General features: G+C 48.5%; 2 protein-coding genes across 2 annotated transcripts; one reads left to right on the top strand and one right to left on the bottom strand.

The window, feature by feature from the left end:
* The first annotated feature begins 1,337 nt into the window (after window positions 1-1,337).
* ZBTB39 (zinc finger and BTB domain containing 39) lies at window positions 1,338-3,467 on the top strand. Its single transcript, XM_007950005.2, has one exon. The coding sequence runs from the start codon at window positions 1,338-1,340 to the stop codon at window positions 3,465-3,467; it is 2,130 nt and encodes a 709-aa protein (XP_007948196.1).
* A 6,593-nt stretch (window positions 3,468-10,060) lies between these two features.
* GPR182 (G protein-coupled receptor 182) lies at window positions 10,061-11,326 on the bottom strand. The gene has a single exon (XM_007950004.2). It carries the CDS (start codon window positions 11,261-11,263, stop codon window positions 10,061-10,063), a length of 1,203 nt encoding a protein of 400 aa, XP_007948195.1. The 5' UTR covers window positions 11,264-11,326.
* Window positions 11,327-12,156: the final 830 nt, after the last annotated feature.

The following is a 12,156-nucleotide window of genomic DNA, read 5'->3' as shown; positions in this document are numbered from 1 at the left end:
TTTGCAAAGCAACCAAACCTCTTGATTGACAGAAATAATGGTGCCCTGCTCAAAGGTGGCAGTGGACTGTGCTGCTCTGAATGTGTGTTGCGCTTCACAGTCCTGGCAGCAATCCAGTATTCTGCGTTGGGCTCCTGAAAGGGCTCACTACACGTCCTCGCTGAGTTTCCCATTCCAGGGCTTTGGACTGCAATTTTTCCATTCTGGCTATTGTTCCACTTCACCCCAATTTTTAAAGCTCAGATCTGTTCGGATTTCGTTAATCTGGGTTGAACTGGGTTGAACTGGTTTGAAGTTCTGTTTCCTTGCATTAAAGTCAGGCTGAATAAGAACTGTATGCACTCTGACTTACCTACAAATTCGACCTAAAGGCACACTTAGGGATAGATCTTTTTTGTAATGTGGGGACTGCCAGTAATTAGATGCCTTTCTTATGGCATCAAATGATTGTTAGTACAGGGTCAACAATAGCCTAAACCCTGAAAAGGGTGATAAAAAGGAATAAAGCATATTTAAGTAGTATTAATAACATAGTTATTTCCTCCTTTGCTTTACTTCTTTGGGTTCTGAATGTGTTAACTTACTCCACAGAATATAGAAAATGAGATATCGGGATGGCCTTGGGTTTTGAAAAGACCAGAGTAGCTATGTAGCATAGTTAGGGAGAGATGTAAATTCACAAAAGAGCAAGAGGTTTACTTAAGGGCTGAAAGGACACAGCAGTGACGGAAAACTAGAAGATGGGGCATCTTTACCTTTCCCCAGTAGCAAGTGGACCTTTAGTACTTGTGTTCAAATATGTGTATGGCATTTGGCGTCATGAGAGAAAACAGTATGTTCTTTTGTGAGATCGAAAAGCTTGTGTTTAGGAGGAAATCAGGAAACTAATACCAGGAATTGGAGCCAGTTGCTCTGGTAATGAAGCACAAGATTATGTCCAAGGGATGTCTCTGGCTGTCTCTCAGGTACCAGCACAGAGGACTAGCTTTTGTCTAACCGGGCCTACAACCTCTCCTACTGACTCGAAGATCAGACTATCAGATTTTTGTCAGTATTTTTGGATTTTATCATGATGACTCCATGTATTTGGGTGTTTACAGGGGGAGAGGCCATTGTCTTATCATTTCTTGCTGTCCTAATCCCCAGAAAAATGGAGTAGTTCTCCCTTGTCTGTTCATTCTTGTTCTCCACCCTGGGTTTGGAAACACTCAAAACTGGTGGCATTTTGTCCTGCAGGGCTCCTCACTTTCAGGGATGTGCTTGAACATCATCTTTTTCTTTTGCTGTCCATAGATTAACCGTGCTGATACGGAGGCAACTTCATAGGAGCTGCTAAAATGGGCATGAGGATCAAACTGCAAAGCACCAACCACCCCAACAACCTACTGAAGGAACTCAACAAGTGCCGGCTTTCAGAGACCATGTGCGATGTCACCATAGTGGTGGGGAGCCGCTCCTTCCCAGCCCACAAGGCTGTGCTGGCCTGTGCAGCTGGCTACTTCCAGAACCTCTTCCTGAATACTGGGCTTGATGCTGCCAGGACTTATGTGGTAGACTTTATCACCCCTGCCAACTTTGAGAAGATTCTGAGTTTTGTCTACACGTCAGAGCTCTTTACAGACCTGATCAATGTTGGGGTCATCTATGAAGTGGCAGAGCGTCTGGGCATGGAAGACCTCCTCCGGGCCTGTCACTCTACCTTCCCTGATCTGGAGAGCACTGCTGTGGCCAAGCCCTTGACCAGCACCAGTGAGAGCCACTCTGGTACCCTGAGTTGTACCTCAGCAGAACCTGTCCATCCCCTTGGAGAACTCCGAGGTGGTGGGGAGCACTTTGGTCCTGATAGAAACTATGTGTTGCCCAGTGATGCTGGAGGAAGCTATAAAGAGGAAGAGAGAAATGTTACCAGTGACATGAACCCCAGCCTGCCACAGCTGCCGCCGCCACCAAAGACAGAAGAGCATGATGCCTCTGCTCCCTTCACATCCATTCCCAGTACAGTGACCCAGCCAGGCCTCAGCACTGTCAGCATGGGCATCCAGACCAGCATGAGCTCCTGCCAGCCACACAAAGTTCAAAGCAATGGAGACTTCAGTAAAAACAGCTTTTTTGCTCCTGACAGTGCAATAGACATTACCACTGGGAACAACTGCTGTCTGAGCAATAGTGAGCACTCCAAAGATCCGAGCTTTGGGCAGATGGATGAGCTCCAGCTGGAGGACCTGGCGGAGGACGATTTGCAGTTTGAAGACCCCACTGAAGAGATAGGCACAGCTGAGGAGGTGATTGAGCTGAGTGACGACAGTGAGGATGAACTGACATTTGGAGAGAATGACAACCGGGAGAATAAGGCCATGCCTTGCCAAGTGTGCAAGAAAGTTCTGGAGCCCAACATCCAGCTGATCCGGCAGCATGCTCGGGAGCACGTCGACCTGCTGACAGGCAACTGCAAAGTCTGTGAGACCCACTTCCAGGACCGAAACTCCCGGGTGACCCATGTCCTGTCCCACATTGGTATTTTCCTCTTCTCCTGTGACATGTGTGAAACCAAGTTCTTTACCCAGTGGCAGCTGACCCTTCACCGACAGGATGGAATATTTGAGAACAACATCATTGTCCATCCCAATGATCCCCTGCCTGGGAAGCTAGGCCTGTTTTCAGGGGCAGCCTCCCCAGAGTTAAAATGTGCTGCTTGTGGAAAGGCATTGGCCAAAGATTTCCATGTAGTCCGGGGCCACATCCTTGACCATCTAAACTTGAAGGGCCAGGCTTGCAGTGTCTGTGACCAGCGCCACCTCAACCTCTGCAGCCTCATGTGGCACACGCTGTCCCATCTTGGCATTTCAGTCTTCTCCTGCTCTGTCTGTGCCAACAGCTTTGTGGACTGGCACCTGCTGGAAAAGCACATGACTGTTCACCAAAGCCTGGAAGATGCTCTCTTCCGCTGTCACTTGTGCAGCCAGAGCTTTAAGTCGGAGGCTGCCTATCGCTACCACGTCAGCCAGCACAAATGTAACAGTGGCCTTGATGTGCGGCCTGGTTTTGGACTACAGCACCCAGCTCTCCAGAAGCGGAAGCTGCCAGCAGAGGAGTTCCTGAGTGAGGAGCTGGCTCTGCAGGGCCAACCTGGAAATAGCAAGTACAGCTGCAAGGTCTGTGGCAAAAGGTTTGCCCACACCAGTGAGTTCAACTACCACCGGCGGATCCACACAGGCGAGAAGCCGTACCAGTGTAAGGTGTGCCATAAGTTCTTCCGAGGCCGCTCGACCATTAAGTGCCACCTGAAGACACACTCAGGAGCCCTCATGTATCGCTGCACTGTCTGTGGCCACTACAGTTCCACCCTTAACCTCATGAGTAAGCACGTCGGTGTGCACAAAGGCAGCCTCCCGCCCGACTTTACCATTGAGCAGACCTTCATGTACATTATCCATTCCAAAGAGGCAGAGAAGAACCCAGACAGCTGACTGGGTCCCATCAGAGCCAGAGGAACTCCTAGGGGCCAGCCAGGACACTGATTTTCTCATGGCTGTTGGTCTCTCCTCAGCTGAAGTTACAATTTTGCCTTGCTAGGAATTCTGTTCTGTGTTGTGTTTAAGGAAGAAACATGAAGAAATAGCACATAAGCTGAGTTACTGTTTTTGAGAAGCAATGGCCCTATCGCGTTTACCTCCATACCTGTTCTTGCCCATGAAGGGCTGTGCGTTTGATTCTTTTGAGGCTAGTTTTGGGATCTAATCAAGCAGTTGGTGTCAACTAGATCCCTTTGTCAGCCTCTCTAGTTTTAGTTTACTGATAGGTTTTATGCTGCTAAGAGTCCAACCCCAGCCTCACTGAATAGAGGAGGTGGAGAGAGGTTTTCTCTGTAGGTGTTACTGCCAGATCTCTGACTGGGACAACCAGTTAGGAGAAAGATTCTGGAAATGTGGTTGTCTAGAAAAGACTAGAGCAGCTCTCCTCAGGTTCCAGTCCTCGCCCTCAGCAGGGAAATAGTGTCAGAGATGAAGGTGCCTGCTTATTCCATGGCCCTAATCTGCTGATTGGACAGTGAAAAATCTTTTGGCAGCTAGATCCAAACTTCAGCAAAGCTTTCTATTTAGAGGAAAGGGTAGGTCAGAAAGCCTTTGGGTGAATCCTTGCCAGCCAGAAGGGGTTGTCCTGCAGTGCCACCAGAAGTGGCAACATGGGTGGGTAGGAAGGGAGGTTTCTCTGTTCTCATTTCCAAAGAAAAATCATTATAGAGTAATAGCCCAGGATGTCAGGCCTTCCCTGTGGGGCATAGAGGACAGGGAAATACACTGATATATATCTGTCATTCTGGCCGTTTCTGTTAACCTTTGGTTTCCTGGTGGAGAGGTGGGGATATCTCTGGCAGCAGCAGCCTTGCCTTAATTTACATCTAGTCTCCCTCCCAGGAGTGTGTGTGGGCTGTAGTATAGATGAGAAGCCCCCTTAAGGTGATGCAGTAGTGGACTTGGTGAGCTCTTCAGGATTAAAGGGACCTGAGTAACTGGGGGTGTGGAGTGGAGTGTGCATTTTGACTGTCTGAATTGGGTAACACTGTTTACTTTGTGCTAACGGGGCCAGAGCGTTGGCAGCTCACATTTGACCTGCTGGAATTTATCCTGATCTGTCATCACCTCCAGGGGGTGCTGTTGAATGGCAGTTGGTTCAGACCTCCCTTGGTGACTGGGGTATCTGTCCAGCTCACAGGGCTGGTTGACTCTGTACTTGGTTGATTTTTGAAGGGCTCTCGCCCAAAGAAGGCTTGAGGGAGAAGGCCCTCGGATCTTGCATACTCACATGGTGACACCTCAGTAACTCTTACTACCTCACCCTGCTCAAGTGAGCTCTGGGAGTCCCTGGCCTCCACTATGACACTGCCGCTGTTGGGACTCAGCAGTGCCCAGGCTGTTTCACAAGCAAGTGGTTTTAATGAACTCACAAAGCCTTTTTGGACACTAGTTATTTATTTTTTGTTTTTGTATCCATATTACCCAGCATCTCTTTTAGATAAGAGATTTCAGGAGAATGAGTTTCTCCCCAGCAAGTAGCCATATTCCAGGTAACAGTCCTGGCCAGCAATTTGGGGGGCAGGGATATGACTTAAGGAAGAACACGTCAAGCCTTTTCAACAAGCAAATTCTTTTCTTTCGTTTTAGGTAGTGTTTAGCAAAATAAACCCAGGGAACACTTTAGGCAATGGACATAAGTTCTAGAAAGTTGGGACCAAGAGCAGTTCAGTCATGGGGTCCAGTTAAATTCCCAGGTCTGTTATCCCATTCCACTCTAATGGAGTAGATGGAGGACAGTTGAGGGGATCAAGTCTCATGAAAGAACTGTTTGCACATTTTCTTATCCTTCCTAAATTTGCAAAGTCTCCTGTCCTTGTCTTTATTAAAATATACAGGCAAACCAAAGCTTCCTCCCTAATGGACCTGCTGCCTCTTTCCCTACCTGAATTAAAGAAACCTCAAGAGTTGGAGTGTATGACACTCTGGTGAGGTGACATTAGATGAAAAACTCATACAGTGGCTACTTTAAGGGCCCAGCTTTCACCATCTAAACCCAACTTGTTAGATGTCCCTTTGAGACATTCTTGTCAGGAACTTGTCTTGTCTTGGGATTTTTCATTACTGACTGGTTTCTTTTCATTGACCATTAGAAATCTTAAGGAAAATGTATAAGAGACTGGAGTTATGTATCTGCTAAGTTTTTAAGCCTGAGCTCTGGTAACATAGTGCCTAAGGCATTTGACTGCTAACCAGAAGGCTGGTGGTTCAAACCCACCAGCCACTCCTCGGAAGGAAGATTGGGTAATCTACTTCTGTAGAGATCCTGCCTCGGAAGCCCAAGGAGGGGTCACTGAGTCTGATCGACTTGATGGCAGTGAGATTTTTTTTTTTTTTTTAAATCCCTTCCAGATTGTTGGTGAGGACAGATTTGTGAATGGCCAGATTTGAGAGAGGTGGTACTTACTGGAACCCATTCAGGCAGCTGAGAGTAGAGAAATGTGCTAGAGAAACCCTTTTCTTGAATAGAGGGTATCTTGGATGCTGGGTGGTCTGTATATTTAACCTGAAACTGTGAAGTTTTCCCTTTTTGCCAGTAAACCAAAAAGCAAGTCCTTGAAACTTTGCCCTTGAAACACTAAACAAAAGACTGAGTGCCCTGGCCCCTTACAGGCTAAGTGGTTGATCAGGGTGGCCCAGTTGTCCCAGTCAGACATGTAGCAGGATCAGGAGCCCATGAGGCTCATTGACCAAACCCTGTTCCTCTGCTTATCTCCCATAGTCACACCTGAGCTCTCCCTCTGAAGTCATGTTTGCTTCCTCTGCCTCTAGCGTCCCTTTTCTGAACTGGGTTACTTGAAACGTGGTGATAGAGGGCGTTCTAGGATACCTGGTGGAAGGTGTTTGCTTTATTTTGTATCTTTTATTTTGTTGCATCATTTTCCCCCTGGAGCCCACTGTCTCCTGTTTGCTCTGAGGTTCTGTTTGACCCTGGAACGCCCTCTCCCTTTACTCCTCTTTCTTGTTCTGTTCTCAGGACAGGCTGCATAATTTGCAGAGCCTTTTGCTAAAAAATTATTAAGAACTTCAAGATGGTGACAGTAGATCATGAAAGCAAGCACAGGGCCTTCCCAACTTGTTTCCTGAGGGAAATGGTAATGTGTGTATGTCACATTGGGATCAACATTGGAGGCTGCTTGTGGCCAGAGGAGGGGATCGATGTCCCAGCTCTAGTCACTATTCACTGGGGCCAAAGCACCAGCTGGGAAGCTCTGCTGGACCCTAATATTTGGTCCTAACTTTTAAGACCCCATCTTATCTCTGCAGTTCATGGCTAGTGGGGAAGAAAAGAGGTGGGTGTCAGGCCCCTTAGAACCAAGCTATGGGTAAAAGCTCTTTCTGGCCTTACTTCTGATCTGTTGGCACCCCTTTATCCCCAGGACGAGTCTTTGGGTTTAAATACCTTATTCCCAGTTGGGTTTTTGCTACTGATTATTTTTCTTCCTGGCCATCTCTCTGGCCTCCTGCTGTGCTGTGTTTCACCAAACTCCTCAACTTTGGAAGTGAATTTAAATTTCTTTGTGATGGACACACCAAATTTGTTGGCATGGAGTGGGGTATGTGGAGAGGTCTGTGCCCGTCTGGGAGTCCCCACATGACCTTTTTCCTGAATCCTCCTCTGAATGTCAGGAAGCAGGGGACACAGAATTCGTTTCAATGTGATTACTCACCATAAACTTCACATCAGAATGAAAATGAAATTGTTTTGATGTTGATGTTCTCTAACACCCCTTCCCTGTCCAGTCCACCCTCCCCGCCACCTCTGATAGCTAAAGGCTCTTATGAAGCAGAGAAGTGTTGTTGACGCCTAACTCCTTCCATTAAATTAATAAGAAGTACTGACCTCCTAATATTTAAGTGTTTACTATCTATTGCTGTAAAGTTTTGTATATTTTGTACACTTTTTTTCCCAAATAGTAGATGTCTAAAATCGTTGTACATCTGATTCTTTTATATTCCATTGTTCGGCACAAAGTGTGTTTTTTATTTAGAATAAAAAAAGGAAAATGGAAATGTGCATTCTTTTCCCCTTGGATGTGAACATGCTCAGACTATCTGGGCTTATCCCTCTGAATAGCAGTGTTCTCAGCAAATGCCACAATTCTTTCAGGTAGCACATTTTTCTTTCCTGTGGCTGGAATTGCCCCAGGATTAGCGCTCTAATCTGTTCTTATTTGGAAATTAAGTCATTGAACCAACCTTTTTTTGGGGACATTGCCTTTCAGTCTGGAGGGAGCCGTGGGCAATTGGACTAGACATTCATGAGTGAGAGATCTGGCCACCAATTGTCTTGCCAATACTATTTAATTCACGGTAGCATGATGTGTCTGAATGGGGAGGGGTTGATGGAGAGTAAGAGAAGATAGGAAGATTAAAACTGGGAGAAGGCAAAGGTTTGGTATAATTTCATGAAGTTGATACAGTTGTATTCTCACAGAGAAGGAGATGAGACCTCTAGAAATGAGGGAGTGGTGCATCCACTTGGTCTCAGCATGAGGCCTGGTCCTCGGTCCTCTTGGGGCTTGTGAGTGTGAGTTGAGTGCAGCAGCTTGCTGTCATCAGCATAGCCAGTTCCCGCTCTCCCTTCCATGGAAGGAAAGGCCTCAAGGAAATTTTTGTGCTGCCAGGGTGATAACTGGTTGCCAGATTGAAATTGAGAAGAGCAATATCTTAGGGAAGAGGCCTCTGAGGTGACCTGGGATGTGGCAGATGTAAAACTGGGTTTCCTTTGGAAAGGTTCTGGAGCCCAAATCAGAGGAGGCAGTGACAGGGGCATCAGATCTTGGCTTGGTTTTTATGTGGGGGACAAGGGAAAAACATTTTTAATGCATTTTTGCATTGTGATGTTAAGCCCTTACTGCAACCCCAAGCTGAAACCTAGACTCTTGGTTCAAAAAGCTTTCCACTCTGCACCACTGAACAACTGTTTGTAGTTTAGGACCCTTTCAGGTGTGGGCCCAGTGAGCAGAGGGATTAGAGATACAGACTTTCCTCCATGTTCCTTGCAAACCCAAGAGCATACGTCACTGGAGCACACGTTGAATGCACTTCATGAATTCAGTAACAGATTCCCAAGAGCTGAGGAGACAGCTTTATGGGTAAGTGAGTAGTAATTAGAAGTTAAATGTTCCAGACAAGCTGAGCACGTCACCAGGACGGAGGAGACAGTAAAGAGATGTCAATGATTATGTCTACAATCCCTTTATCTCCACAAACAGGATTAAGAGGCCAAGGACTTAGAACTGGAAGGTGGAAACTAGGACCTGTTCTTAAGCTTTTGTTTAAGTCAGACCTTCATGGACATGGTCATAGTTTCCCAAACTGATAATAAGCCTTTTCTAGAAGACCTACTTGTTAACAAGTAGGTCTTTTCCTATGTATAGGACAAGTGTTAATAGAGGTACATTGCTGGATAGGAAAATGATGAAGATTTGGCCAGGGAGAAGGAAGTCTAAGGGTGAGAACTGATTTAGAAGAAGGTCAGAACTCTGTCTTGTGTCAGAATTGGAAGATTTCACATTGTCCCACCTGCCCCCTTCCCTCCCCATGCAAGAGACAAAGGCTGAGGGACAGAGCATCTGTCAGTCCCTGCTGCTGGCTGTCCCAGGGCCTGATCCCAGAATTGGTGTCCTTATTTTCCTGTGATCTGGAGAGAAATGGAGAGATGGGGTGATTTCTGATAGCATCTCTGCCTGGAAGAAGTCTGGAAATGTCCGAGATCCAAAGCTGGGAGGAGGTTAGGTCTGAGGGGCAGCAATTTGAATACTTGGGAAAAGATCCTTTGGTTCTGGGGGGGAGGAGGAGCAGGATGGAAGAGTGGGAGGGTATGGCAAGGAAATGAAGCCCTGTTTCCTGGATGGGGGTAGTGGTGGAGCCCATCCTGCCAGCCCAGCTGCAGGGTGCCTGCCTCTGGCCTTGGCTAGCCCACCCCCTTGGTTCCCACCCCCCCCACTTATCACAGCACTGAGGATGCATGGCTTGGGAATGTCCTGCTGACGCCTCCTGGTTCCTTGGCCTCTGGCCTCTTGTCCCCTCAACCTGCTGGTTTGCTGGGAGATCAACAAGCACACAAACACTAAAGGAAGGTTTGCGAGATTCCTGCAGAACTCACTCTTTCCGGCCGGGGTGATTTATGAAGTGAGGGCTCCAGTTTCCTCTGTGGAGCATCCCTTTACCTTAGCTCCCTTCCCAACTCCAGCTGGAAGCACAGATTTTTCAGAGATCCACAGTAGCAGCTGTCTGTATTTATTTCAACCCCTACCCCCACCCCACCGCGTGGCTTCCTTAGGCACAAGGACCACGGCAAGTAGTACAACAGCCAGGGCCTGCTTTCTGCCCCTGCTCATGCCTTCTCCCTTTCCCCTCCTCAGTATTTTAAGATACACTCAAAATAGACCATCAATGCTCTAACCTGCTCCCCCACCCCCTCCAAATCTCTCCCCTCACCTCTAGGTTTTCCACTTCACTGATGGAAACAGGAATCTACCTCAGCTGGATAGAAGAGACTGAGGTGCGGAGATAGGCGAGGTGTTTGGAGACAAAGCAGCTGCTTGAAAGTTCGGGCCTGGGAGGGCATGGCGTGGGGGCTGCATGCCTTCCTTGGTGATGACGATGGAATGCTGAGTGGAGGAGGAGGAGGACGAAGTCCGTCCCCCTGTCCTAGCCTGGTCTTTGGGAAGGTAATGGACCACAGCGTTCAGTAGTCGGCCCCGGAAGCTTGGGCTGAGAAAGTTGTAAAGAATAGGGTTGATAACGCAGTGAAGCATGGAGAAGCAGTCAATCACGTCATAGAAGAAGTAGAGCAGGTGGGCCAGGTAGCAGTGGAGGGAGACATGGGTCCCGTGCAGTGTGAGCAGCAGCAGGGTCACGTGATAGGGCAGCCAGCAGATGACAAAGACGGCTATGTAGGCACACACCAGCAGGCAGTGGCGCCGGCCCTCGGGCTGTTGCGCTCCCCGGAGCTGGCAGGCTGTCAGTATATTAAAGACTGCGATCAGAGGGAAAGGCAGCAGGAAGCCCAGGACGGTGGTTGACAGGGCCACCGCCAGGGCCCATGTGCTGTAGCTTTCAAAGGGTGCCATGAATAGGCACATGGGCTCGGAGCCCTCCACCAGCTGGATGTGGGCCACCTCAGGGAGAGGAATGATGGCTGAGAGGACCCAGATGCCTGCACACAGGGCCCTCCGTGCTTGGTGCTGGTGGCGCTGCCAGGAGGGCGAAGCATTGGTGAGGGTGACATAGCGGTCCACGCTGAGGCACACCAGGAAGAAGATGCTGCTGTACATGTTGGCAAAGTAGAAATAGTGAGTGAAGCGGCAGGAGAAACTGCCCCAGAGCCAAGTGTAGTCCAGCGTGACCTCCAGCATCCACACAGGCAGGGACAGCACGATGCCCAGGTCTGCTATGGCCATGTTGAGGAGATAGAGGTTCAGCAGCCCCACTCGGCCTGAGTAACGCCAGTTGACACATATCACCAGGAGGTTCTCCACCAGCCCGACCACAAATATGGCCAGGTAGAGGACAAAGAGGACCACACGCTTGGTGCTTTCGCTAAACTCCATGTGGCACTCGGGCAAAGTGTGGTTGAAGAAGTAGAGCAGTTCACTCCAGTTGTGAATAACTGCAAAGTCTCCAGCAGGCACAGTGAGCACCTCAGAGGGGCTGGGCCCTGAGCTAGGTTGGACAGACATCAGGACCAGCAGATACCTATTGGGAAGAAGGCAGAGTTGGAATAGAAGAGATACCTGGAAAGCCATCTGTGTCCCCAGGTGAAGGGCAGAGGGACTGGGGGGTTTGAAGGAAAGATTCTGAGTCTGAAGAAGTAAGAAAGGAAAGTTTACCGTTCAAACTGAATAAATACAAATCATTTTCCAGCTTTGATCCAAGAGCAGAGAGATACTTTGTAAAGGTGTTTCCATGTTGGGAGACACCAGGACTATTTGTACCCAAGATTTCTTCCCAGATCCAGACAGTCCTACCCCACCTCCCAGGCCCAGGTGGCCTCCAACCTCCACTTCCTTCTGGCTTTGGCCCTTTCAAGCAGGTCTTCATTAGGGGCTCTTACTCTGTCTTGCCAGTTGGCTGTTGGTGTGGGATACTCCCGCCCCCTCTAATTCATCCCTGGGAAAAATCTGTGGATCATGTAGAAAAGCTAGTTGCCTCAAAGTCCTGAGTCCCTTCTTCCCTAAGAAAGGGTAACACTCACCTGAATTTCTGTTGGGAGCGCTTGGGCCAACCCAGCAGGTTGGGCTTTTGGGGAGCTACCAGGAGGCTGGAGAACCTGTGGCCCTGGGGCTGGCTTTGCTGCTGGCTTCAGGGAGGCTCTGTTCATGCAGGAAGTAGCTATCATTGGCTGAGGCTCTGTGGGAGAGGGCTGAGGGTTTTCCTGCGTTCCTCGAGTCCAGGAACAAGGGAAATCGCAGCAAAAGATTCCATGTGCAGATAGTGGGGAGGAGTCAGGCTGCAAGCATGAAAATCCAGACTCTTCACTCATTAGCTCTGCAGCTTTACACCTTTAAGCCTCACTTCTCTCCCCTACAAAGAAGGGACAATAATAGTATCTACTTGTTGGAGCTCTGGTAGC

The sequence above is a fragment of the Orycteropus afer genome, unplaced genomic scaffold (assembly GCF_000298275.1).
Source record: "Orycteropus afer afer isolate SDZICR_OR568_19922 unplaced genomic scaffold, OryAfe1.0 scaffold00261, whole genome shotgun sequence".
In the NCBI taxonomy this organism is placed as follows: Eukaryota; Metazoa; Chordata; class Mammalia; order Tubulidentata; family Orycteropodidae; genus Orycteropus; species Orycteropus afer.
This window is presented reverse-complemented; position numbering and strand designations above follow the sequence as displayed.